Raw genomic sequence first — 24908 nt, forward strand, 5'->3', positions numbered from 1 at the left:
TGTGTGTGCGTGTGTGTGTGTGAGTGTGTGTGAGTGTGTGTGTGTGTGGGATGAAGATTTATTGGTGTAACCGGCATTTACATAGTGAAATGAACTGGTTATACTGGTGGTTTCTGAGCTGATATTTAGGTTACATTAATGCAGTCAAATAGCAATTAGTTGATAAATTGAATAATTTAACAAAATAATTCTGGTTAATTGAATAATTGAGGAAAACAATTATGAACACAATAGTTCATAATGAAAATAAAAGTTACTTGCAGCCCTACATTCATCACTGATTAATTCATGTTCAGCAAATAGTTCAATTTTCACTGTGTGTTTTAATTGACACATTCATTATCTACATCTGCTAAAAAAGAATAATGAGATGAGTTTCATTACGTAATATAGTGCAACACTATATATAGATGTGTAGTAACTTCACTTGCACTTGAAGCATTTTTAATAACTTCTCATGACAGTGAATCGACAGGACGGGAACGGATGAGATGTGTCGGCTTAGTGCGTTCACTCGGCGTTGCAGCTCGCAGCTCGCAGCTCTGCTTATTAGCTGTCATGCAATGGGTGGTTTGTAATTTCAGGGAAGGACACGAGTGCAGTCTCCTCAGTGGGTTATCTACATGCGGTATTAGAGAATGTAGCGAGGCTTTACAAAGTCTCCGACGGCCGGATTCCTATTAATTGGCTATTACAAGGATTGATATCCATTGTTGCAATTCAAGTCTTGGCAGCAAAATAAATGCCGATAAGATGAAACATAATCAGTCCAGTTTTCCATGACATTGATTCATCATTGTGTAATGAACTGATTCTTTTCAATTGTTTTGTATAAATACACACTAAGTTGCCAGTTTATTAGGTACACACGAGCTAAAACTAATGCAGTGTAATACAACTCTGGTGACATAAATCTTTCTGTCGTGAAGGAGGATTTATTGCAGGACACACAGAGATGTTTCTGGTATTCAGCCTGCCCTGATTGATATAAATGGGGTGGAAAATAAATAAAAGGACCACCTGCTTGAAACACCACTGTTTCAGACCGTACGGATTTATTGCAGGACTGCTGTGTGATGAGTCAAACATCAATGCATTGAAGGTTTTCATGGCGATATCAAGCTGCTACTGCAACACAAAGTAAGACAGTTGAAAGTGAGGCAACTGAAAATGGCTGAAAATCAGTCAAGCACAATTTATGTCAACTTTGTCAAGTAAAAACAATGAAAGAAAATGACCATAAAACATAATGTATTCACATGATAATTTCTATTAAATCAGCAGCCAAGAATATGTAACGGTCAATTAGACTCGCTCTACTGTACAGCCACCAGGGGAGACATTACATTTATTCCCACTAATTACATAGCTTGTAAGTATTTTCCTCAAACCCCAGCAGGGTTTTTATCTGTTTTATAGCTTGAACGGTCTCGGAAGAAGGAAATATAAAGCAACTCAGTGCTTTGCGTGGAATAGAGGATGTTTTTGCTCGTGACATTACAAAGGAAGTCACAACCACACATGCACCATGCACACACCCAGAGCACTGATAGGATCACTGACCGGTGCTTATCAGAGGCAGATCTCATTGAGTGTGATTGGGGCGTCTGTGGCAGGTGTATCTGTCACAGCTCTACAAGCTAACTTGGCAGCAGTTTCCAATAGCAACGGAGGGCAGTGATCGTGACACGTTACAAGCTAGTGGAGTGAAAAGATGATGGATTTTAATGCTGATGAAAGCCGGATCAATAAAGGATCATGCTGAAGCTTTTACCTGAGTCCAAGTGTAAGCTCTTTTGCTGCTGGTCACCGCCCCCTGCGATATCAGTAGATGTGTAAATTAATCGAGAACGTGATACTAAATGCCGCATCTAAAGAAAGGATCCATCGCAGTGTGTTTTTCTCATGCGTGTCTCAGATATGAGGCCTATAATTAGACATGTTTCTGCGAAAATCCAAACTCCATGCTGTGTTTGTGTTTCTATGAGCTTTACTGTGCTCCGTACAGCCAGTTCTCCTCTCACTTTTTTATTTTTTGTATTATTTGAACCTCCTGAGGCTATTTCATGTTATTCTTTATTGTTATTTTTATGGCATTTCTGCTTTATTAGATAGTTTGCCATCGGGAGTGACGGATCATTTTATTTGATAGAGGTGGCGAACTGCATAAAAACGGCTCCTTGGCTCATAACATTTTGAAGACGCGTTGTGCTTTATAATCCTGACGATACACTAGGGTGTCCCTATGAGTTTCTAAAAAACGTATCACATTTTGTGCAGTAGATCCAGCACAGTTCTTACAGAGCCTTGCCCAAAGGCACCATGGGAGGCATAATAATGAATTTCTGTGAATAGACTTCCAAGCGGAAGAAGAAGTGCTCCTGATGAAATTTAAAGAGCTGCTTTGCATTTTCCTAACTTTCCTTTTGAATGATCACATCGAGCAGCCTACAAACCTGTTTCAGACCCTAAATTTGAAGTTACAGAAGATGCCAAACACCTTGATATTTTCCAGTGGTAACATTGCATTAATTTCAGCTCATATTAGCTTGTTTGAATGATGCAATCTCATTGCAGTGAACATTTGGCAAAGTAGCCAGGAGTACTTGTAATCAGCACCATAGTAACTGCTCTAACTGCAAGAATTACCTTCAGATAGTTCTTGTTTTAAATAATAACCCCTCTTTAACAACTGCATACAGATGTACAGAGATCCAGATGGTGTTTGAGGGTATCACATCAAAGGCTACAAGAGAGTTTCAAATTTAGTCAAACGTCAGATCACATCTCCGTCCAGCTCCCTCCAAAATCCCGTGTCTGTTCTCCCAGCAGCTCTAATCAGGCGGCGAGTGCCACATTCATTCAGTTTCTCCACTGTTCTGTCATTGAAGTCTTGACCTGGAAACGGCTGACCTGGGGCTGTGACCTAATGTTCCCCCGACCACAGAGATTTAATGTTCCCTGCTGAGAAAGAGCAGGGACGGAGAATCTGCCTCTGATGTGCCCCCATTACCCCTCATCTCACTTCACACACACACACACACACACATTCACATATTCCACCCCTCTATTTGCCACCTCACCGTCACCACCACCACCACCAGCACTGTGCGTTTGGATTAGAGCCTAATGTCTAATCTGCTGCTAATCCCAGCCTGTTAATCTATGTGTTAACAGTTTTTCCGCTCACAGCATGACAGCTATAATGCACTGACCTTGCCACGGAGGGAATAACACACAATCTCACTGAGTCATTTGCATATTTGTTCCTGTCTTTTTGACCCTTCAGCATGTTTACATTTGCAGAAACAGTCACAGGGCAACACAATCACAGGGCAACACAATCCCTTATTTACGCCCAACTGTAACCAAGGACTAATCCCGTCAGTCAAAGATAGCTGATTGATGCTTGATTTATCCACCTACTCGCACAAACATGCACCGTCAGACACCGACTCTCCGCAGCGTGGCACACATCAGTTGACTGAGTGAAGGAAAGTCAAAGTAGTAGTTAGTTTAAGAGCCTTTAAGTACTCCGAGAAATAACATAGAATTATGGTATTATATGGTGAAGTTGGTGCCATGTGAACACACACACACTTGCTGGGCAGCAGACAGGGCTGGACTGTGGCGCGGTGGGGTATTTCTAGTTCAGTAATTGTATAAAATAAGGAAAGCTTCACCCAAAACACTGGTAGCCTACACCTCCTTCTCCTCCACTCTCTGCCTCTTTACTCCGTCTTTCACCCTTTCATTCCCTTTTTATTTCATTTTTATAAGTCTGGTCTCAAGACCTTAATAGCATCAGCAATTACATTTTTCATTGCTCTGTGTTGCATGTTTGTTTTGTTCTCATTAAACATGCCTATATTGGCAACAATGAACACAGTATTTCCTATATATTGACCATGGTTAATGCGTTGTATAAAGAATCAGCAAAACAAGTGGTGGCACTTAAAAAGTACTCGTGTCCACTACTTTGATTCAGACTGAAATATCTCAAAATGGCATTTTCTTGTGAGAATGTTAGCATCCTGATGTTAGCATATAGCTGCACCACGGTGCCCAAGTACAGCCTCACAGAGCTGCTAGCATGGCTGTCGACTTTTAGAGTTGTTGAATGAAGGCTTCAACTATAACGATTATTTATATAGCCTGTGCAGCATGTGAGCAGAGTAGCTGCCTTCCATATGTGTCAGTACATGATGCGTTCAGGTACAATAGGGATCTTTTCTTTCAGACACGCCATGAGATGGATGTGGGAATTCAAAATATTCATTTCATGATCACATAAGACAAAGAAAAGAAAAAAAAACACACATTTGAGTTAGCACTGTTGCTTGAAAGAGAGTTTAAGAGAAAGAGATGAATTAATCATCAAAATATTGACAAATCAGTTCACCCTGACTTGAAGTACAATTTGCATCTACAAAAGACTTTGGCAGTATTCTTTGTGGTAAACATGCAAATACTGCTCATTGATCTGCATGTTGACCAGATTTCTCGAATAGCTCTGCTTGCTGAGGGAAGATTGTGATGAACCGTCACAAACTGCAGCGTCAGTCATTTTTTTGTGATGATGGAGAATCGTGTTCAATGAAGTGTCTATCAATTACGCAGTCATTTGTGAGAAACTGTGAATAAATAAGCCAAAACAAAGACTTTAAATCACAATGTCACAGAGAAAAGATGTAAACTTGAGATTTATTAGACACTTAGAAGTAGATTACAGCTTTATATTCCCTTTTTTCCCCCCTCTCTGCTTCCACTTCAGTCTCCACCGATGATCTGTCACTCCTCTCTCCCGCCTCTCCCTCTCCTTTGATTTCCATTTTATTGCATTCTCATCCCTCCATCTCTCTCCCCTTTCATCATTACAGCTCCCCGCCCCTCCCCCCCCCCCCCCGCTTTTCGTTGGATAGTAAAAAGGTAAAAGTGTACTTTGGGAGGAAGGCCATGTGGAACGTTAAATCACATGCAGGTGCCCTTAAGAGAGTGTGATACGGAAACACACACACATGCACACACGTGCACACATAGGCCCCATCAGCTCCTCATTTAGGTAGCAGTAATTTGCCGCAGCAAGTGACGGGGTTATTGTAAGACGCTCATTAAGAAAGGGAAGCAGTGAATAAACGTCTGACTGAAGGGAATAAATTCAAACCAGTGCACCACTTTTACTGCTCAGCAATAAGCCGCTTTGATGTGGTGTGTCATACCAGCGCTGGGGCACACTCAGAGCGTGTGAGTGTGAGTGTGAGTGTGTGTGTTAGTTGTAGTTATGTCCTCTAACAATGACTGTACATTTAACATGTAATGTGATCACAGTATAACGTGTGATATTTTTGCTCTGCATGTATCATGTATGTGCGCACTGGACTGTGTGTATATGTCTGTCCTTACAGCTTTAAGGGTCAGAGGTCAGATCAGTTATTACGAGACGGGACTGTTACTGCGGTAACACAGTGCTGGGTCACTTCCCGTGACAAACTTTCGTCTCAGCAGAAGAAGAAGAGAGGGAGGAACAGAGAACAGGAGGAATGGGTGGATGACATTAGAGGAAATAAAATGACTGGATCGAACAAGGAGCCTAAAAGAAAGTGCAAAGGTGACTTGTTGCGTTGGTAGTCTGTTTGTGAGTCCGTCTAGTCATATTCTACGATATGGGACATGGAATGACATTGGCCATGAATGACTTCGATGATTATTATAAGCAACAATGTATTTCAGACTCAATCCATCATATTATATATACACTTTTAGCTAGCTAGCGGTGCAGTTCGAGGAAGGGCCATGTTGGTTTGGACTGAAATTTCTCTGGATTCCCATGAACCTTTATACAGACATGTTGGTAATGTTGGTGATACCCGGAGTTTCCCTCTAGCACCATTAACAGGTTAACATTTATTTCTTTTGAGTGAAATGTCTCAACAACTGACTTGAATGTGGTGCAGATATCCACAACCCCCTCTGAATGAATTGTAATAACTTTCCATCAACAGTAAACATGTGTAAGCATGTTAGCATCAAGCTAAAATAAGATGTATAGTAAACATTGTACCATCTAAATCACAGCATGTTAGCATTGTCATTATGAGCATGATAGCATGTTTCGCCCCAAAGCGTTTGCTCAACCTCACAGTGTATTTTACAGACAACATATTGTAGCCAGCATAACTTCAGAACACATATTAGATGATGACATGTATTTAGACACACTCAAGCACTCTTTATAGGCGCAGATAATTCTGTGTTATTACAATGTTAGTCCTGTTTTTGTTGTTTTTGCCATCATTTCTATCAGTTATGACCAAAGTAATTACTGAGATCTGAGGACGCAGTAACATTGCTGCATAGCAGTCCAAAAGGGTAAGAAACTGGTTGTACATAAACCAAACTCTTTCGCCAGATAATCTAAACCATTTTATTTGAAGGTGAAACTCAAAGTGACCGCCTGGTTAATGTGGACATTTGTTTAAAAATATGTCGTAAATACTGAGTGCTTGTATTTCTTGCTGACTTATCGACAAACTGACTTATTTTAGCGAAATTTCCAGATCACTGCACCATAAAGCTGGTGAACACGATGTCAGTAACTCCGATAGAAAATGTGAAACGTGTGACTGATGTTGTGATGAACTGGAATTACCTTTTAGGGGAATTGTTTCATTCTTTTAAATGGACAACAGCGATGCTCCACCCTACAGGAGAGCTGTTTGTCAAACTCCACGTTTATTCCTTTGTCAGCAGCTGAAACACGTTGAGCAATGTTCTAACATCTGGAAACTAGTGATTTGAGAGACTTCGGCTATGCTTTACAGTGCGCTGATTCAGCACTATACTGTCCGACCTCTGAGAGAGATTGGTCTGCAGTGTTGGTGCAGGTTAGATGTGTGATGGAGCACTTTTGTGGCTGAGACTGTAATTGGATTTACACGTCTCATTTAACCTGCTCGATGCCTCGACAATCCCAGATATTGGAAACATTGCTTGAGTTTCTCAAGTAAAACCAAATTGATCTTGTATTTTTCATGGCACAGAAATAGTCTTTCATTACTGTGCAAACAAAAACAACTTTCAACCAGTTCAGCAAAGTTCAGCCATTTAGATGCTTTGTTATGATTAAAGTTATAATTGCAAAGTCTGGCAGTCTTTTGTCTTGATTAATTCAAAACATCGGGGAATCAATTAGGATCTTCATTTTGTTGAAGCTGCAGTGATCCACAGTTTATGAAACACCAAAAACTGATACGTTAATGGCTTTACAGAACATATTCAAAGCTGTGGTGTGTGTTTGTGTGTGTGTTTGTTTTAAAAAGATAAGAGATTATCTTGTGTGTACATTCGTTTTAGCGTAACCTACAGCCTCAGGGTATTATGTCTGTAACATTAAATGTCTACCTTTGTGTTAGTACGTGTGTGTGTGTGTGTGTGTGTGTGTGTGTGTCCATGGATAAAAGCTTACACATATAATTTAAATAACTGGTGTGCATGCTTTATGAAATACAGTGACCTGATCTTCTTAATTGTGTGTCTGGTGACCCTGATCCACCTAATCAAGGCCACAAGAAGAGCCACATGTGTGTGTGTGTGTGTGTGTGTTCTCTTAAGCTCATTATATATATCATTATATATATAGTGGTTTATGATTCAACAAAGAGATAAACTCAATGACTGTAAGATGTTGAGGATCCAAACCTGTCCTGATTAAAAAAAGCTTTTGGGAAGTAAAGTGAAGCGTATTACCTGCAGTATACCTAAGGTTTAGTTTAACACAGCCAGCTAGTCAGAGACCAGTCTTTTCTGTTGACATTTTGTTTTAATGTTTCGCGTCAATAATATTTTTCACTAAAAAGTATGAATTTCAAAGAAACACGTCAACATTTTGGTAAATGCTGCGCTTTCTTTCGGAGAGCGAGATAAGGAGGTGCGTTATCTCTGAGGAGCACTAAGATATAACTCGTTTGTTTAATCCACACCAAACAGTAAAATCTCATTTATAATGTGTGGTTTTAAAGGGAGCCAATCTATACAGCTTTGTGCTAAACGAGGTAATTTGCCTCCTCTGACTCTGTATTAAAGGAAAAAAACATGAGAGTGATTTAGATCTTATCATCTAACGAACCATTCCTATTGACAGATGCTGGACTTTATTTTAAATCGGGCAGTTCGTCACGGTCAGTGTATTGCACTCGAAAACAATTCACTTGAGCTCAGCTACAGAAAATGTGTGATGTTTTTGCAAGCAAATTCCAGTCCATGGTGATTGCTGGACCAAAATCTGTGTAGTCAGCTCGCCATGTCATGAAGCAAAGATAAACAACTTGTCGAGCAAAAACATGAACATTAAAAATTCAATTTGCCGCAGAGGAAATACCAATTATCAGTCAGCAGCAAGACACCATAAGTCGAAACAACATTATAATTAATGTGTCAGATAGTAGCAAAGAGACAGCTGCTGTCAAGCGTTTTAATCAATTCCTGTATCTTTTATTGAATCTGGGTGTTGCCAAAACTAGAATATTTGACATATTTGAGAGTTTGACTTGATGGGAGTTTAATTTGAGTTTCAGTTTACTTCTGCTTAAGGTAATGGTGTCTAGGTTATAGATGTTTCTCTGACACAAGAGGCAGAAGGCAGAAGGCAGAAGGCAGAAAGCGTGGTTTTGATTCAGCTCTTGTTGCTGGATGGCTTCCTGTCGACCTGCATTGCGGTGCCGGGTCCCTGTTCACCTGCTTGGCACGCGTGCCGATTGCCGGCTCACTTGTTGGGACGGGCTCAGGTATGTCGGGGTTGCCACGAGGAATGCAGCGAATAACAGGGAGACAGAGCAGGAGGGTGTGACGGAGAGAAGAAAGTGAGAGCCAGATGCTTTTGATGGGAAAAAGGAAATGAATGACCAAGCAAAGTTGTCTTGATGTGGTCTCCATGGCGACCCGTGTAAGCTATTAAACGTCTGCAGGCAAAACCAAAAAACAAGTTTTGAATGAAATGGATTTACTAATGATTGAGTGCACAAAAAAGGTTCTGCAGTTTCTCTACAGCAGCACTCAGCTCTAGCAGGGCTGTGGGAAGCTGTGATCTCTACTTGGCACAATATGCAGCATTTAATGAATTTATACACATTAATATTACATCAGACATTTCCACATAATCAATACTAAAGAATTTACCTCATCAGGATTCATGCCAGTTCAACCAGGTGAATAAACTATATTCTGCAAATAATCAGCAGGGTGATCTGAGCTTAAATGGATTTTACCTCGACTACATCCTTTGACTCAGAGGCCATGAGGTTGTCGGTTTGAGTCCCTGAGCTGCTGGTGAAATGTAAGAGGAGAAAGTGAGTGAGCAGTGGCCAAAAATAGAAGAATGCGATTGAACTAAGGAGCACTCGGGGTTGATTGTGATGATGATTATATAACGAGAAGCCGGATTTGACTGGATAGGAGCCCAGCTGACCTTTCCTGGATACATAAATGTTTAAAATATGAATGGTAATGATTGTACAAGAGGTTTTTAAGTTAGATTACTTCTTGTTGCTTTTGTTTCTTCAACCCATTGTTTGGGCAGGAGAGTCAAATTCATGTCAGGCAGAGGTGAGGCACTCACTGCGTTCTAAATAACATACTTTATCTCTTCAATTTGAGTGCAGCTCCCCTTACAAAGTATAATGCATGCAGGATACATTCAATTAGGACATACTACTTCTCTAACATTGGACCCTGCGCAGAAGATTGTGGATCAGACTAGTCAGAAAGCCATGCTGCAAAATGCAATGCTGCTTTTGGCATATGTGTTGGGACATACTAAACATTTTCCTGCCATAGTACAGTAGTATGGGCATTGCAATGCACAAAATGTCTCTCTCTTCTTTAGCTGCACACTCTCAAGTTTCATCTTTGTTTACAGTGCTGCAGGAAATGACCTTCTGCTGACCAGGTCTTTTCTAGGAAGCAATAAAAGGTCCAAATTTTCACACCGGGACCCACTTCCTCCACTGTGACGACACTAGCGCCTTTCTGAAAGAATCGGATGATTTCAACTATAGAAGCTTTCGCAGTGGCTGCGCAAAACAAGTCGGAGCTCTCTGATGATGTGACCACCGAGAGAAAAAGTGCTGGATCCAGCTCTACTCATTAGGAACAGTTTGTGAATGCACAGTCAGCCTCACACTATCATAATTCTTACTGATAGTCCAGAAGGAGTTTGTCTTATCACTGCTGGACAGAAAATAAAGCTCTGCATTTATAACTAAGTGTGTTTCTGTGCTGCTGTAGTTCTACCCTATCTTTGTGCTGACCAGTTTCCATTTTCGACCTCGAGAGGGAGAACAGTTGTTTTTCTGGTTTTCACTTCTTTAAAGTGCTCTTTATATATGTTAAAACTTGGTAAAGTAATGCTGTCCCCCATGTCACAAATCAGTTTGGAACAGGGCACCAAGAGCAATGTTAGGTGAGGTCAGTGAGTGGGATAAGATCCTGAGGTGCTCCATAAAGATGGTCGGGGGTTAGGTGACCAAGTGGAAATATTTGAGGTCAGGGTAAATCTTTTGTTGAGGGGATAAGAGAAGCTCCAGATTTTAGGGTAAGAGTTAGTAGTATAGTTGTGATTACATTTTTTCACTCCCACGTTAGCAGCAATTGACCATTCGCTTAGCCCCGCCCCCTGCTGTTACCATAGAGGCCACACTGTCACTAACTGTACTGGTAAGGCATTCCTGTAGTGCATTTTTCAGATAATATGGCCGACGTCTTAACATTAACAATTCAACATCGGGCAAACATTTTCCATCAGCTTGGACTACGTTTGAGCACCGAGCTGTTATTGTGTCTCACGATATCTCCTCCTCTTCCAATGCTCTTAGCGTCTTGTTGTTCTCATCTGAATGAGGCCTTGGGCACAAGGGATTTTTTGAAGTCAATGAGGGTCCTCGCAAGTGTGGTACAAGCTTGTGTCTGTGTGTGTGCCTCTCGGGATGTGGACTTTACTAAATATGTACTGAAGCTTGAGGGAAAAAATAATGTGCGCAACCAAATCACCTTTAGAAATTGATTTTATTTGACCCAAATCTCTCCTCTCCTCTCCTCTCTTCTCCTCTCCTCTCATCTCATCTCCTGTCCTCTCCTCTCATCTCATCTCATCTCCTCTCATCTCTCCTCTCCTCTCCTCTCCTCTCCTCTCATCTCATCTCCTGTCCTCTCCTCTCCTCTCCTCTCCTCTCCTCTCCTCTCATCTCCTGTCCTCTCCTCTCATCTCATCTCATCTCCTCTCCTCTCCTCTCCTCTCCTCTCCTCTCCTCTCCTCTCTTCTCCTCTCCTCTCATCTCATCTCCTGTCCTCTCCTCTCATCTCATCTCATCTCCTCTCCTCTCCTCTCCTCTCCTCTCCTCTCCTCTCTTCTCTTCTCCTCTCCTCTCATCTCATCTCCTGTCCTCTCCTCTCATCTCATCTCCTCTCCTCTCCTCTCCTCTCCTCTCCTCTCCGCTCTGTGTTTACACCCTTTTTCCATGCAGCACTTAAAAGCTGTGTTTTCTCTTCAAGGCTTTGCTTAAAAGGACTTTCCACCATTGTGATAATCTCACCCTCTCACTATAAGAAGATTGTTGCCCAAAGGCTTTCCATCTCCCACCACAAAGCCCTCTCATTCACAGATTTTGTGAGATAGCCTGCAATAAGTTTTGGTCTTTCAACTCCTGTGATGTGTCCGTCTGCATGTATTAGCATGTTGCCAAGCTTGCTTTTTGAACATGTGTTAGAGTGTCACCACTGTGTTCAGTTCTGTCTTTTACCAAGTAAATTGCAAAGTACATTTTTATAGCAGGATGCCAGCTGCTTCCATTACCCAGTAACACAGGAATGCAGTAAAGCACATGTGTCTGTGGTAAACGCCCTGCGTCGTCGAGGTTGGTAAGCAAACCAACAACTAAATGCTAACATTAGCTGCAGCACATGAGCGTACAAAGAGAGTGTCTACTGTCTCTGACCCACATGTGTGACCCTGATGGTGTGGTTTGAAACCCCAGCAGAGGACTCTGTTCTCATTCTGTGAAGCCCTCTGAGACATTGACCTGATCAAAGAAAATGACATTGATTGACACGTCAGATCTCAGCTGTGTTACACGTTATGATCCATTGACATTTTAGGACTGGCGTTGCAACGAGAAGCACCAAGGCTGGATTACCAACCAGTCCCCAGACCGTTAGGGCCACATATTCACTGTATGACCGTAGAATGTATGTAAGAAGTGGATGTAGTCATCATGACATCACCCATCGGTTTGTGGACTTCCGTTATGAAGCGTCGAGTTCGGCAATTTGGCCGTCGCCATCTTGACTTTTTATACGCCTCTGGTAGCGGCAGCGACCTGTCAATCACAGTAAACCCGCCCCAAAGCATACTCTAAGTAGGACCATCATTTACTAAATGAACAGGATGCTTTAGTGAAGAAGGAAGTTGAGGAATAAGTGACAATATCATTGAACTATTGTAGGGTTACTGTGATTGATTGTATGAGATTGTACAGGCGCTGCTTTCCGATTTCAGTAGTATTTATGAAAAACTAAAGATTTCCCTCAGATGTTGATAAACACAGAGGTGATGCAGTAGTTCTCTCTGGAAACTTACAGGATCCTGGTCCTGTGAAAATGAACAGCCAAAGTGTGAAGAGGCCGTTACATTTTTAAAACTCTTTCCAACTTTCAATAATCAGACTGGCACACACACGCACATGCACACACACACACACGCGCGCGCACGCACACACACAGCTCAGTAGAAAACAGGTGTGATTAGCAGGAAGTGATTTTGTTTGCTGGTGTTTGGCTTCAGAGGAGTGAAGCGTCTCATCTCAGACTGGCTGACCTGCACTTGACACTTGAGGATTACTTAAGAAACGAGAATATTAAACGAGTGTCGTGGTTGATCTGTGGAGTGTGTGTGTTTGTGTGTGTGTGTTTCTGTGAGGTTTCAACTCCAGCTCCAGACCTGTATTCCTCTTCCACTTGTCCTTTTGTATTTGTGATGAGGCAAAAAAACGACGTCTTAAAATATCCCAAAATGGCACGTGAGAAAAGAAGTAAGATGGAACATAAACTGCTATTTCCTGTGACTACTATGACACACGCACACACGCACACACACACACACACACACACACACCAGCCAGTGCCAATGAAAGATTCATGCAGGAGTGATGATTAAGGCGTTTCCTCTTCTGCTCCACTTACCCTGGTGGACAAATTCTGCCCCCAACCCACACATTCACACACACACCCACACACACACACGCACACACACACGCACACACACACCCACGCACACACACACGCACACACACACCCACACACACACACACACACACACACACACACATACAGGACCTGTTAAAAAGAAGGAGAGCAGTGATGCACACAGCTGTGGGGTACTTACTTACCCTTAACCTTCCGGCGTGGGCATACACAGACACACAGACACACACACACACACACCTACACACCGAGACACACATCCAGTCTATCAAGAGACTGATGCTGCAGACTGCTTTCTAGGCTGTCTGGCAGACTCAGTGTGTGTGTGTTTGAAAAAAATCATTATTTCTACTCTCCCCCGTAGAAGTATCCCCCATAAGAATAGAAAGAAACATGTTTAGGTTAGCAATTTTCTAGCCTCCTATTCTACATTTTTATATATTCTAAATTAGGGCAGAGGTTCAGGTTTTGCGTGTCACGATGGTGTTATTTATTGGCTTAAGGGTTAAAGGAGTCAGTGAACAATAAAAATCTCATTACTGTCAGCAATCATCCCTGCAGTTTCCCGTCAAACAATTCTGGCCGAACAAACTGTTTGTCCTGTAAACTGACACAAAACTGCACATGTAAAGGTTGATAAAGTTACTTTTATTATTAATTTCTGGACATTTGGGTCTTTATTTTGATATTTTCAAAGAAAAGAGGGGCAGAAGTGGAATGTAACCACATACTCAAGTACTGCACTGTACATATCTGAGGTACTTCCACTCTGACTATATATATTTTGTGCTACTTAATACTTTTGTCCTTTTTACACAACTACATTTATTTAAAGCGCACACACACACATACAACTAAATGACCTAGAACACACTGTAAGTGAGTATAGAAAGAGACAAACAGCTGAAAAACAAACATGGCTGCTAAATCAAGTTGACTGTTTTTACTGTACAGAGAGCTTTTCTGGTTGGTAACTATAAAAGGATTCCAATAAATGATTCATGCGGTGGTGTGAGAGGCACTCAAATCCTTTACTTGAAAAGCAGCAGAACCACATTGGAAAGACACTTCAGTCCGGCATTCAAATTGTAATTAAGTCAAAGTAAATAAGAAAAAGTTACACCATACATTACACCAAAACGTTTTGCTCTAGAGGCTGTTTAAATGTTCTGTCAACGTTTACCCTTTCTTAAACTTTCTACATTACTTTTAAACTGTCCTGATGCTAAAACAAAGCGGATTTTTCATATTGTAGTTCCTGAAAGGGCTGAGATTTGTAGATTTGCATCTGAATATTTCTATAAAAAGGTGGGAGAATTGAGCATGTACACTAAAGAACATCAGCTGATACACAGTCGGCTGTTGGTTTTATGAGTATGAGTATGTTTTCCATTGTCACACAGTGCATCTTACAGGCACAGCCTAAAGCCTAAGACTAATGTGATTATGCTAACATGTTGATGTTAAGCAGGTATTGTGTTTACCATGTTCAACATCTTAGTTTAGAATGTTAGCATGCATAACATTTGCTAATTAGTGCCAAACACAAAGTACAGCTGAGGCAAATGGGAGCTTTGAAGGTATTTAGTCTTAAATCTATATACTTAGAAGTATAGGACACCTTAAAATGGATGACCTGATGAGAAGGCGAGGGGGGGGGGACATGAATGTCTGAGAAAAAATTAATCAAAAAAATAATCAAAGCCACAAATGTCAACCTCTTGGTGGCACTAGAGAAAACGTTAGGGGATCAATGCAATAAGTAGACAGTAGGCTTCACCCTCTGGGAACCATCAATGTCTGGACAGAATTTAATGGCAGTCCATCGAAAAAGATAGTATAGATACATACAGTAGGGCCATGCCACTGATGTTGATAATAATAAAAACTATACACCTGCATTTATAATTACTTAGTTTTTATCTTCCGCTCATTTAAGCCTGGTGTTGATTTGGTGGTGAATGTACATGTTGAAGAGCTGACATATGCAGTGATTAAGATATATACATTTAGTTAATTAAAACAATTAACGCTGTGTCTTCCCCACCTCGCCAGGTGAACATCTGAGGATGTGTCCTCAGGGTCCAACGTGTTGCACCAGCACCATGGAGGAAAACCTGGGCGGTCTGAGCGCCCGAGAGACCGAGGGACTGATTAAAGAGGCCGGCAGGTCGCTGCAGTCTGCCTTCAACGCTCTCCACAGGGCCTTCGACAGTAAGTACGATATGTATGTGTTTGCAGGACAGATGCTCATTACTGCCTGCGCTCAATACCAAAGTGTCAGCAGTGGGCCCAGAGGAGTATGACATTAGTATGTTTGGTATTTGTGAATTTGTGTTTGGAACAAGCTCTGGCTGTGCTTAGCGCTCAATACTGCAGCTTCAATATGTCTGCGTGTGCGTGTGCGTGCATGCGTGCGTGTGCGAGGGAGGATGTGTTTGTGTCCGGTGCGTCAAGGGGACCCCTGACTGGGAGTTATAATGAGAGCGGAGTCAGCCAGACACAATGAAACGTGATAAGCCGATCCCCTGATCTCGAAAGGACACACATATACACACATGCACACTCACACACAAACAGAGGGGTGTCCCCTTAGGCAGCGGCTGGTTCAGCTAATGAGCAGTTGACCCACTGAGGAGCCGAGGCTGCAGATCACTGCACATCAGAGAGAGTGGGAGGAAGAAAAGAAGGGAAAAACTGAGAAGTGCCACAGCTAACAACAGGACAGACAAATGCAGCGAGTGAGAAAAGTGTCATTAGTAGGAAAGAAAGCTAGGAAAGAGTCAAAACAAGAAATGAAGAAGAAAAAGGAGCAGGAGGAGGACAAGTCAGGGGAGGAGGAGGAGGACAGTAGTATTAGACTCAAGGCAGCAGGCCACCTCAGTAGCAGTAATGTGGCCGCCCATCTGGTTGTGGTTACAACAGGCTGGCACCGGTCCAAAGCCTTTGAAGCATGAGGGAAAAAGCCCAGACCAATATACTGTAGAGACAGCAAGCTGACTCCCTTATTCTTTCTGTTTGACCTCTCCATCACTTTGTATCCATCTGGCTGCAAAGGAAAGTTCAAGGAAACCTTTAAAAATGTTAAATAAATGGGCAGAAATGTAACCACATAGCATCCAAAGCCATTTTCTATATACCATCTCATTCCTTATTTATTTATTTATGCTTCATGAGTGTTACAATTGTTATTGTATATTTTGTTTCTATAAAATAAAATGACACTCAAGTAAGTTTAATGTGAAAGGGGCTCATAGCAACAAACAGAGAATTATCTCCCAACTCTGCAGTTTGAGTATTGATTTAACAGCCCACAACTTTTTCGTTTTGGTTGGACCTTTCCGCTCTCATTAGTGAAGTTCACAGAGGTAACAGGCAGCTCTGATAAACCCCCTACGTGCCCAGCATCAAAGAGCACATTAACAAAGGTAGTGGCTACCTGGGGAGCATCGTGGAGCATTTAGCAGCTCAGGAGTTGGTTTTCTTCCTCCTTCCTCCTCCTCTTATTTCTCTGCTTATCAACTCTTCTCCCTCTATCTTTCCTTTGTTTATTGTCTTTTTTTCTTTGTCTTCTCTCCGCCTCCAGCCTATTTCACTGAGCTGCATGGCCGCTCTGAGCGCTCCCTCCAGGAGATTCTGGCTCCCCTCGGTCCTCTGTACTCCCAAAACACTCGTCTCTACGGAGATCTCTACACTGACCTGCGACAGTACTACCGGGGCTCCGCTCTCAACCTGGACGAGACCCTGTCTGAGTTCTGGTCCCGCCTCCTGGAGCGCACCTTTAAAATCTCTGTTCCCACAGATGTGAGTATAGAATTTCAACTTTTTGACATATTTTGAATGACGGACTGGTTTACAGAATGATGAAAAGATAATAATTAAAACGGTAAAGCAGAAATCAGAGTGCTGATTGGATAACTGAGATGAGTGATGAGATGCTAGGTCACAATATGACAGTGTCAGTTGTATTTGGGATGTTTAATAACACCCTTAAAACCATCAGATTATACAAAAATATGTTCGAATGGAAATGCTTTTTTAATATATTCAATTTAAATTCTATTCAGTTTATATAGCGTAAATCATAACAGAAGTTACCCTGAGACACTTTTCATATAGAGCAGGTCTACACCGTACTCTATCATTTCCGGAACCAAACATTTCCCCACGAGGAAGCGCTGGGGCAACACGATGGAAGGATTTTGTGAACTAGTTCTCCTGATCCATTCAGCTGCTGGCTGAACGGCCTCTCGTCAGTTCCTGCTTCTGTTCTGGCTCACAAAGAGAATAAACATGCAACATTTCCATTTTTAGATGCATCACGCGAACTATTTTCATCTGTTATTATTACTAAATGCAAAACCATGAGCTGATTTATGTTCTACCGGTATGAAGTAGATGCATTTTGTAATCTCTTCTACTTTTTAAGGTTCACGTGGCTGCTCATGTAATCACAATAGTCCTGGACTGGAGCCTCGGACCTTTGTTACGTGTCACCCTCCGCCTGTCTCTCCCTACATGTACCGTCAGCTCTCTAATGCACGCTCTCTAATAACGGAAAAACAGGCCAAAAATAATACTGGTAATAGCGTTTTTTGTGATTGCCAAAACACAAAAAACTGGTACTTGTGGCACAATTATTGCTCCCACTAAATCATGTATTGACCACGACTAACTGTAATATATTGTGTTTTGTTTACAGTACAATACAGGAACAATGTTCATGTCATCTTAAGTAACAATAATGTCTGGTTCTGAGAGAATAAACACATTGGTTTGTTTCTCCATTGCATTCTGTATTCATAATCTATATTTACAGAATGACACTAGATAATAGTGTTTCATATTTAACACATCAGTTTGCTGTTGGCATATAGAAAGAGACATTTATATGGTGTTTGTATGCAAAGTTGCGATGCAGAAATAACATTTTTAGAAGCGTTCATATAGTTTAAAAGTGTTTTCTTCTAGAGATGTGAGATGTTTTGTATTTAGTCTGTTTTTGCTGTTTATGTGTTGAGATTTGACAAAGAGTGCTCTAATTTCAGAAATGATGTTTCTTGCAGCTACAAAAAACTGTAACATTCTTCACCAACATTTTGTCTTCCTGTCACCCTCCTGTCTGGCAGGTCAGCCTGTCAGAGGACTACCTTGAATGTGTTGCTAAGCAACAGGAGACGCTGCGGCCATTTGGAGACATCCCACGGGACACGAAGGCGAAGCTGATCCGGGCTTTTGTCACAGCCAGGTCGTTTGTCCTGGGGCTGATAGTCAGCGGAGAGGTGGTCAGGAAGGTCTCACAGGTGAGAGTGTGTGTGTGTGTGTGTGTGTGTGTGTGTGTGTGTGTGTGTGTGTGTGTGTGTGTGTGTGTGTGTGTGTACATGAGACGTAAGGAGAGACACAGGGAGTGAGTCAGACAGAGAGAGACAGGGTGAGTTTTTGGTGTGACAGAGACAGAGTTCAAGAGTCAGTGTTTGTGTCTTAGTGGGAGAAAACCTGTGTGTGTGTGTGTGTGTGTGTGTGTGTGTGTGTGTGTGTGTGTGTGTGTGTGTGTGTGTGTGTGTGTGTGTGTGTGTGTGTGTGTGTGTGTGTGTGTGTGTGAGTGACACTAAGGCTGCTGGGCTGAGTCCCAGGAAAGCAGATGGATGCGTGGTCGTCACACCCTAACTGTCAGAGAAAACGTCTCCACCCTAAATATGAAAAAAACAACAAAGATCATCAAAGATGAAGCTTCAGACTCAGAACAAAGCTGCCATTTGGAGGGATGACAACAATGTTGTTACATATAAATAGAATGATTCATCATATTTGATCAATCATGGGTACATTGACACAAAATAATGCAGATGTGATGTTGACAGTGAGGGATTATATACAACTCAAGTCTGTAGACAATTTTTCATACTATAAAAATAAATAAATGCATCCAAATATGTAAAACTGTGTAGCATGGATTTTAGAATAGTCGCCACAATGCAGTGGAAATCTTGCAAACTAACTGGTGTGATCCCTTCCCTCCCTGCCCCCATTTTGGAGGTGTGCCTGCATCACATCTGTGCAGGATAGTGGTAAAATAACTCCACTGTGGAACTGGACACCTTTTCATGACTAGCGAACATAATCAGAAGCTGACAGTGTAACAGAAACCGTGTACTTTCTAAAGACGAGGAGGGCTGTCGCTGCTTTCTTGTTCAGGTTGTGTTCCTTATAGTGTTACCATACCGCCCTCTGCTGTCTGTCCTTTTCTTTGAGCTATTTCTACGCCATTATGCACGACCCTCGTGGAGTTAAATACACAGGGCCTTGTATGAACACACTCCTGCGATATTAAATTCCCTTCTTTTACTGCTTTGTGATGCTAACTTTTCTGTGGAACCTCCGCAGGTTCACCTGAGTCCAGAGTGCATGAAGGCCCTGATGAAAATGGTTTACTGCCCCCACTGTCGCGGCATGGCCTCGGTCAAACCCTGCTCCAACTACTGCTCCAACGTCATCAAGGGCTGCCTGGCCAACCAAGCTGACCTGAACCCCGAGTGGCAGAATCTTATAGGTGAGTATCAGACCCTAAACCAAGACATTGTGGAGTAAAGCTAGATCATCCAGATGTACTTATTAGTCTTAGTGTACAGACAAACATTGGTCCTCATGCAAGAACCACTCGAATACAAACAGATTCATTCTAATGTGGCACATACGAATGATTTAAGAGAATTTGTGGAATTCACCAATTTTCTTCTACTGACAATAAGTTTATTTGAATTTTCCCTTTGGGAATTAATGAGTAGTCCTCATTTTGAGCTACAATTATAATGGCTTAATCTGAATTAATTCATAGTCAAGATATCATAAAAAAATCAAATATATAACTAAGACAAGCTTTGTGCGAATATTCTATTCACCATATCACGATCATTATGTCTTCTCCATTTACTGAGCGTTCTTTTTACTGAGCATTTGGCCTATTTCACCACGGTAGATTGCAGTAATTGTCAGGATATTTCTCTCCCTTCAACAGCTACTTCAGGTACCTTATGCTGGTCACTGTTCGTATCATCCTCTTTTGCGCCCAACAATGAAACTTGTCCATCCATATATGGCAATTTTAGCAGCGATGATAGTGACCACATCTCAGGAACATGCACGTCCTCATCAGGAGAAATTAAGCGATTTACTGACATGTTTGTCCAGTTAATAAAGCGTCTGGGGAATTCTGCTTGGAAGTCTTGCACAAGCAAGTATGACAGATTTAAGATAATAATACGAAAAGGTTCTTGCATGAGGTCCACTGAGTGTAAGTCATAATGACGTTAAGATTAGATATAAAGCTGAACATGCATTTTAATGTGGTGCATAGAAATGTATCTGATATGTACTGGTGAACTTTGATTTAGAGGCTTGTGAGCATATGAAGTTTTGTGCCCCCAAAAATCCTTCTCCCTCTCCATTCAGACACCATGATCCAGGTGGCCTCTAGTTTCAGCACGGAGCCCAGTCTCGATGTGGTTCTCTCCTCCATCCCGGCTCGAATCTATGAGGCTGTTCACTTCCTGCAGGAAAACATGGACACCTTCACAGCAAGAGTAAAACATCTCACTTTGATTCGTCACTGACAAAAACTTCCCTGGGAGCATTTTTATCTCCAATCAAATGCCATTTTACCTCTGCAATCTTAACTCTCAATTAAATTGCATGGCTTTCATACTTTTACAGAAGAATAGATCAATGCCCATTCATGAGACAAGCAGTGAGTGCAGCCACGAACAGTCTTGGCCTTGTTTTTAAAGCCAAGCCGCTCTGATCTTCACTTTGTTAAGTGCAGTTTATTTCCAAGTGTGTTAACTTTAATTTTCACATCTATGTCGAATCAAGTGTAACATTTCCATTTATATCTGCTTTTTATAATACTTATCACTGTAGGCAACATCAATGCTATGCTATTGGACACATAGCACATGGTTGCTCGCATGGCAACCAAACCAAATCCTCACAGTTTGAAAGACTCGTCTATGGCGACATCTAGTGGATGTTTTTAGTTCTTACAAAATGTTGTAATACAGACCAAACTATTTTTAGAGGTGTGATTTTATATATCAAACTTCAGAGTTCACCGCTTCAAGTACGTGTTTGTGTTGATGTGCGTCTGTGTATCTGTATGTTTATGTGTGTGTGTGTGTGTGTGTGTGTAGGTGTACCAGACATGCGGAACTCCAGGTGAACCAGGAACAGGAAGTCCCGCTCTTCATGAGCAGCAGAAGAAGAAGAGCGGCTCCCTGACCGCATCTGAGTACAAACCCTCTCCAACCGCTGGGCTCAGATTGGAGATGCAGGTGTGTGCATGTGTCTACCTGTGTGGATGGGGAGATATTATGACTATTGAAGGCACACTAAACAAAGAAGAGTGTAAATGTGAATGTAAGGGTCTGTTATTGTTAGAAGCGTTGTATCATTTCTGTTTTTTTGTGAAAGAAAAGATGCATTATGTCATAGAAAACCTGGAATTCCTGGCTATGTTTGAACCACTTAGTGTCTTATGTTGAGACTATGTTGCATTTGAGTGCCTTTGTCAAATGCATTACAATGGATTCTACACTTTGTGTACAACACGTAATCCTTTCCTGATTACATTTAGAAAGGGTATTTAATGAGATTTAAAACCCATTATGACTTGTTTGGATTCTATACCCAAACCATATGATTTGGGAGTTGAGACTCACCTTTGACGTAAGAAAACAACACTGTCTCTGTCCTCAGGTGTCAGATCTGTCCAGTAAGTTGAGGGAGATGCGGCAGTACTGGACCCAGCTCCCTATGGCACTTTGCAGCAAATTGGCAGCAGGAGGTGCTGGTCAGGATAAATGCTGGAATGGCATCACCAAAGCCAGGTGAGGAAGAAACCTGCTCCAGGAAAACATTGCTCATCACTGACTGATCACAAGCTTGTTTCGGTTTAAATTATGACTTCAAGCACTAACTACATGCAGCCTACCTGCTCTCCAAGAATCAAAATGCTCCTCAAATCCAGTGTGTGTGTGTGTGTGTGTGTGTGTGTCTGTGACTGTGAAAAGGGCCATGAAATATGGATGAATCACTGACTGCGTTTGACAGATAACAGAAATGAGTGTGTCGGTGTGGCAGAGTGAATTGTAGCAGTTTGAGACTCTACAGCGACATCTCGTGGATTTCTTAAGAGCTCAATAAATGTCACACACAAAATTATAACTAATAAATTCTAAGATACAAGATGGAATGTAGCTGAAGTATGGAGTTTAAATAGGGTTACATGAATTCTTAAGCAGCTGCAAGAACACAAATTAAAATCTCATCACTAAGCACGTGTTGTGTGTAAATGTGTATGTGTGTGTTTGTACCTCTATCTTTGTGAGGACAAAGAGTTTTAAATCCAGATGCTGCTATTTAAACGGAGCACAGAGAAGCTCAGATTACAACACACTGAGGGAGAGTGACTGGATTCTCTGCTTCGGTAGACGTTACTGCACTATTTCTTTACATGACAAACAGTTGTTTGATGCAACATTATTGATCTGAATATTGTATAGAGACTCTCTAAGTTTCAAGCAATGAAAAAGCCAAAAGCTCGATGTTTATCTCTGCTTGAGGTTATCAGCTCGAGGCTACCGGCATAACACACCCGAATCTCTCCGCTCGAACTGTCAGTGATTGAGTTGCATTGTGGGTAATGAAGGCACCAGGGTTTGACAAGAAAGAAAAAAACATGGAATAAGACAGGCAATATGTCTGGTTCTGCTGCATGTTGTTGATGTTGATCCTGTTCTTGGGGGGTCAAACAGTGTTGTGGGAGTGTAGAATCGGTGGAGCACTCTTGTCAGTAAGGGCCCTCACGAGTGCAGAAGCACAAGCATCCGTGTGTGTGTTTGTTTGCTTGTGTGAGTTTTATTTGTGTTCTTCAGCCTATCTGCTGACCAGGCGCTGTCAGCACAAAATGACATATCTTATTTAATCAAATTGAGCACAGCTGTGCAGAGTGAGCGCAAGCATATACCCTTTCATTAACCAGACCTTCTCCCTTATAACCATATCGATTTGTTATAGCTTTTTTTCCTTCTATCCCTGCTCTCCTCCAATCAGGTACCTTCCAGAGGTGATGGGTGACGGCCTGGCCAATCAGATCAACAACCCAGAAGTGGAGCTTGACATCACGAAGCCGGACATGACCATCCGGCAGCAGATCATGCAGCTCAAAATCATGAGCAACAGGCTGAAAAACGCACTGGATGGCAACGACGTGGACTTCCAGGATGCAAGTGGGTCTCTTTCTAATATTTGAATGAAAGATAGTGTTAATATTTCGTACACGGCACACCTTTTTTGTTGTGTTTCTGCCTTTCACAAACACAAACACGCACATATACCCCTGTATGATAGTATTTAATGGTCTGATGCCTCATTTTAAACCAGACCAAATACTCCCAACTGACTGATCAATGTAATGAGAGCATTGATTCTATTCATGAAGGTCAAATGGTGCCCACTCAGTAATCAACACTTGCAAACTGAAAAGTGGGAGCTTATCAGGAGCTATTGAAGGTGACATCTTTCTTGTTTTCCGTCTCACTCCGATGACCTCCTATAGGTGACGACATCAGCGGCTCAGGAAGCGGGATGTGCGTAGGTGGCCAGTGTTCTAGGAACAGACCGGGATTGTACGCCTACTCGCCAGACAACAACCGGGTCAGAGGCGCAGCCGCGTCTCAGACCCGCCTCTGTGGCCTCCTACTCCTGCTCCCTTTGGCAATCCTGCTGCTTCAGCGATGATGGACCGCCGCTGCCTCCAATCCGACTCTAAAGTCTAGAGGAGGGCTGAACGACGGGACGGACCAAAAGGGGTTTGGTGGGGGGGGGGGGGGGGGGGGGGGGGGGGGGAGATTAGTAACATAACTTTGCCAAAAAATGAAAATGACAATTTTGGAGAATGAATGGACGACATTTTCTTTGAGCAAGAGAAGGAAAACTTGACAGTGACAATATTCTTTTATTTCGTTTTGCTCAGTTTTTTAATGTCTTAGTTCGGGTGTGATTCAGTTTGTTGAGCTGGTTTCAATGGATTGTTGGAAGACGATGGAGATGAAGACAAAGAGAATGATGGCTGTGGATGACGATGACGATAATGATGGTGATATTGATTTATTGACACTCTATCAGGTCCATTCAGCTTAACTTTCCAGTCAGGAGGTGGCAGAGCTCAGTGAAAAAATGTTTAGTTCCCCGATATGTGGTGCGTTCAACAAGGCTTGTTTTTTTTATATTTTTGTTTTTTAACTCAAGTCGAGGTTGTCTACCTTTACAGACATTGTGTACGTTGTAAATGTGTGTGTACATTAGCTAAAAGACTGGCACCATATTGAGCCATGAATGTACAGTATAATACTATATAGGCAATGAATCCCCCCCCACAATCTGTGATGTTGTCGTCCAGATGTTTTGGTGTGTGTTGGCATAAACATTCATTAGGATTCATTTCAAATATTGCAGATGAATTATCCCAGTCCTGAAATGTATGATACGTTGTGATTTCACCTCAACCTAACCATCTCGGAAGAAAAAGGAAATGACAACCTTTCTAACAAAACGCGCAGTGTCACGAAAGCCCTCGTAAACGAGCACAGACGCGCAGTTTC

The 24908-nt window shown here is 41.9% G+C and overlaps 1 protein-coding gene across 1 annotated transcript in view; it reads left to right on the forward strand.

Annotated features, from left to right (window-relative positions):
• LOC142944529 (glypican-1-like) overlaps positions 1 to 24045 on the forward strand; it is a 29624-nt gene extending 5579 nt beyond the window's left edge. The window contains exons 2-10 of the mRNA XM_076085676.1: positions 15307 to 15465; positions 16838 to 17055; positions 18381 to 18554; positions 19636 to 19801; positions 20701 to 20831; positions 21438 to 21578; positions 22003 to 22133; positions 23359 to 23534; positions 23864 to 24045. Coding sequence (XP_075941791.1) covers positions 15307 to 15465; positions 16838 to 17055; positions 18381 to 18554; positions 19636 to 19801; positions 20701 to 20831; positions 21438 to 21578; positions 22003 to 22133; positions 23359 to 23534; positions 23864 to 24045 — 1478 coding nt within the window. The remainder of the gene's footprint in view (positions 1 to 15306; positions 15466 to 16837; positions 17056 to 18380; positions 18555 to 19635; positions 19802 to 20700; positions 20832 to 21437; positions 21579 to 22002; positions 22134 to 23358; positions 23535 to 23863) is intronic.
• Positions 24046 to 24908: the final 863 nt, after the last annotated feature.

Source organism: Anarhichas minor, unplaced genomic scaffold (assembly GCF_050575085.1).
Source record: "Anarhichas minor isolate MPS153535 unplaced genomic scaffold, ASM5057508v1 ptg000261l, whole genome shotgun sequence".
NCBI classification, from domain to species: Eukaryota; Metazoa; Chordata; class Actinopteri; order Perciformes; family Anarhichadidae; genus Anarhichas; species Anarhichas minor.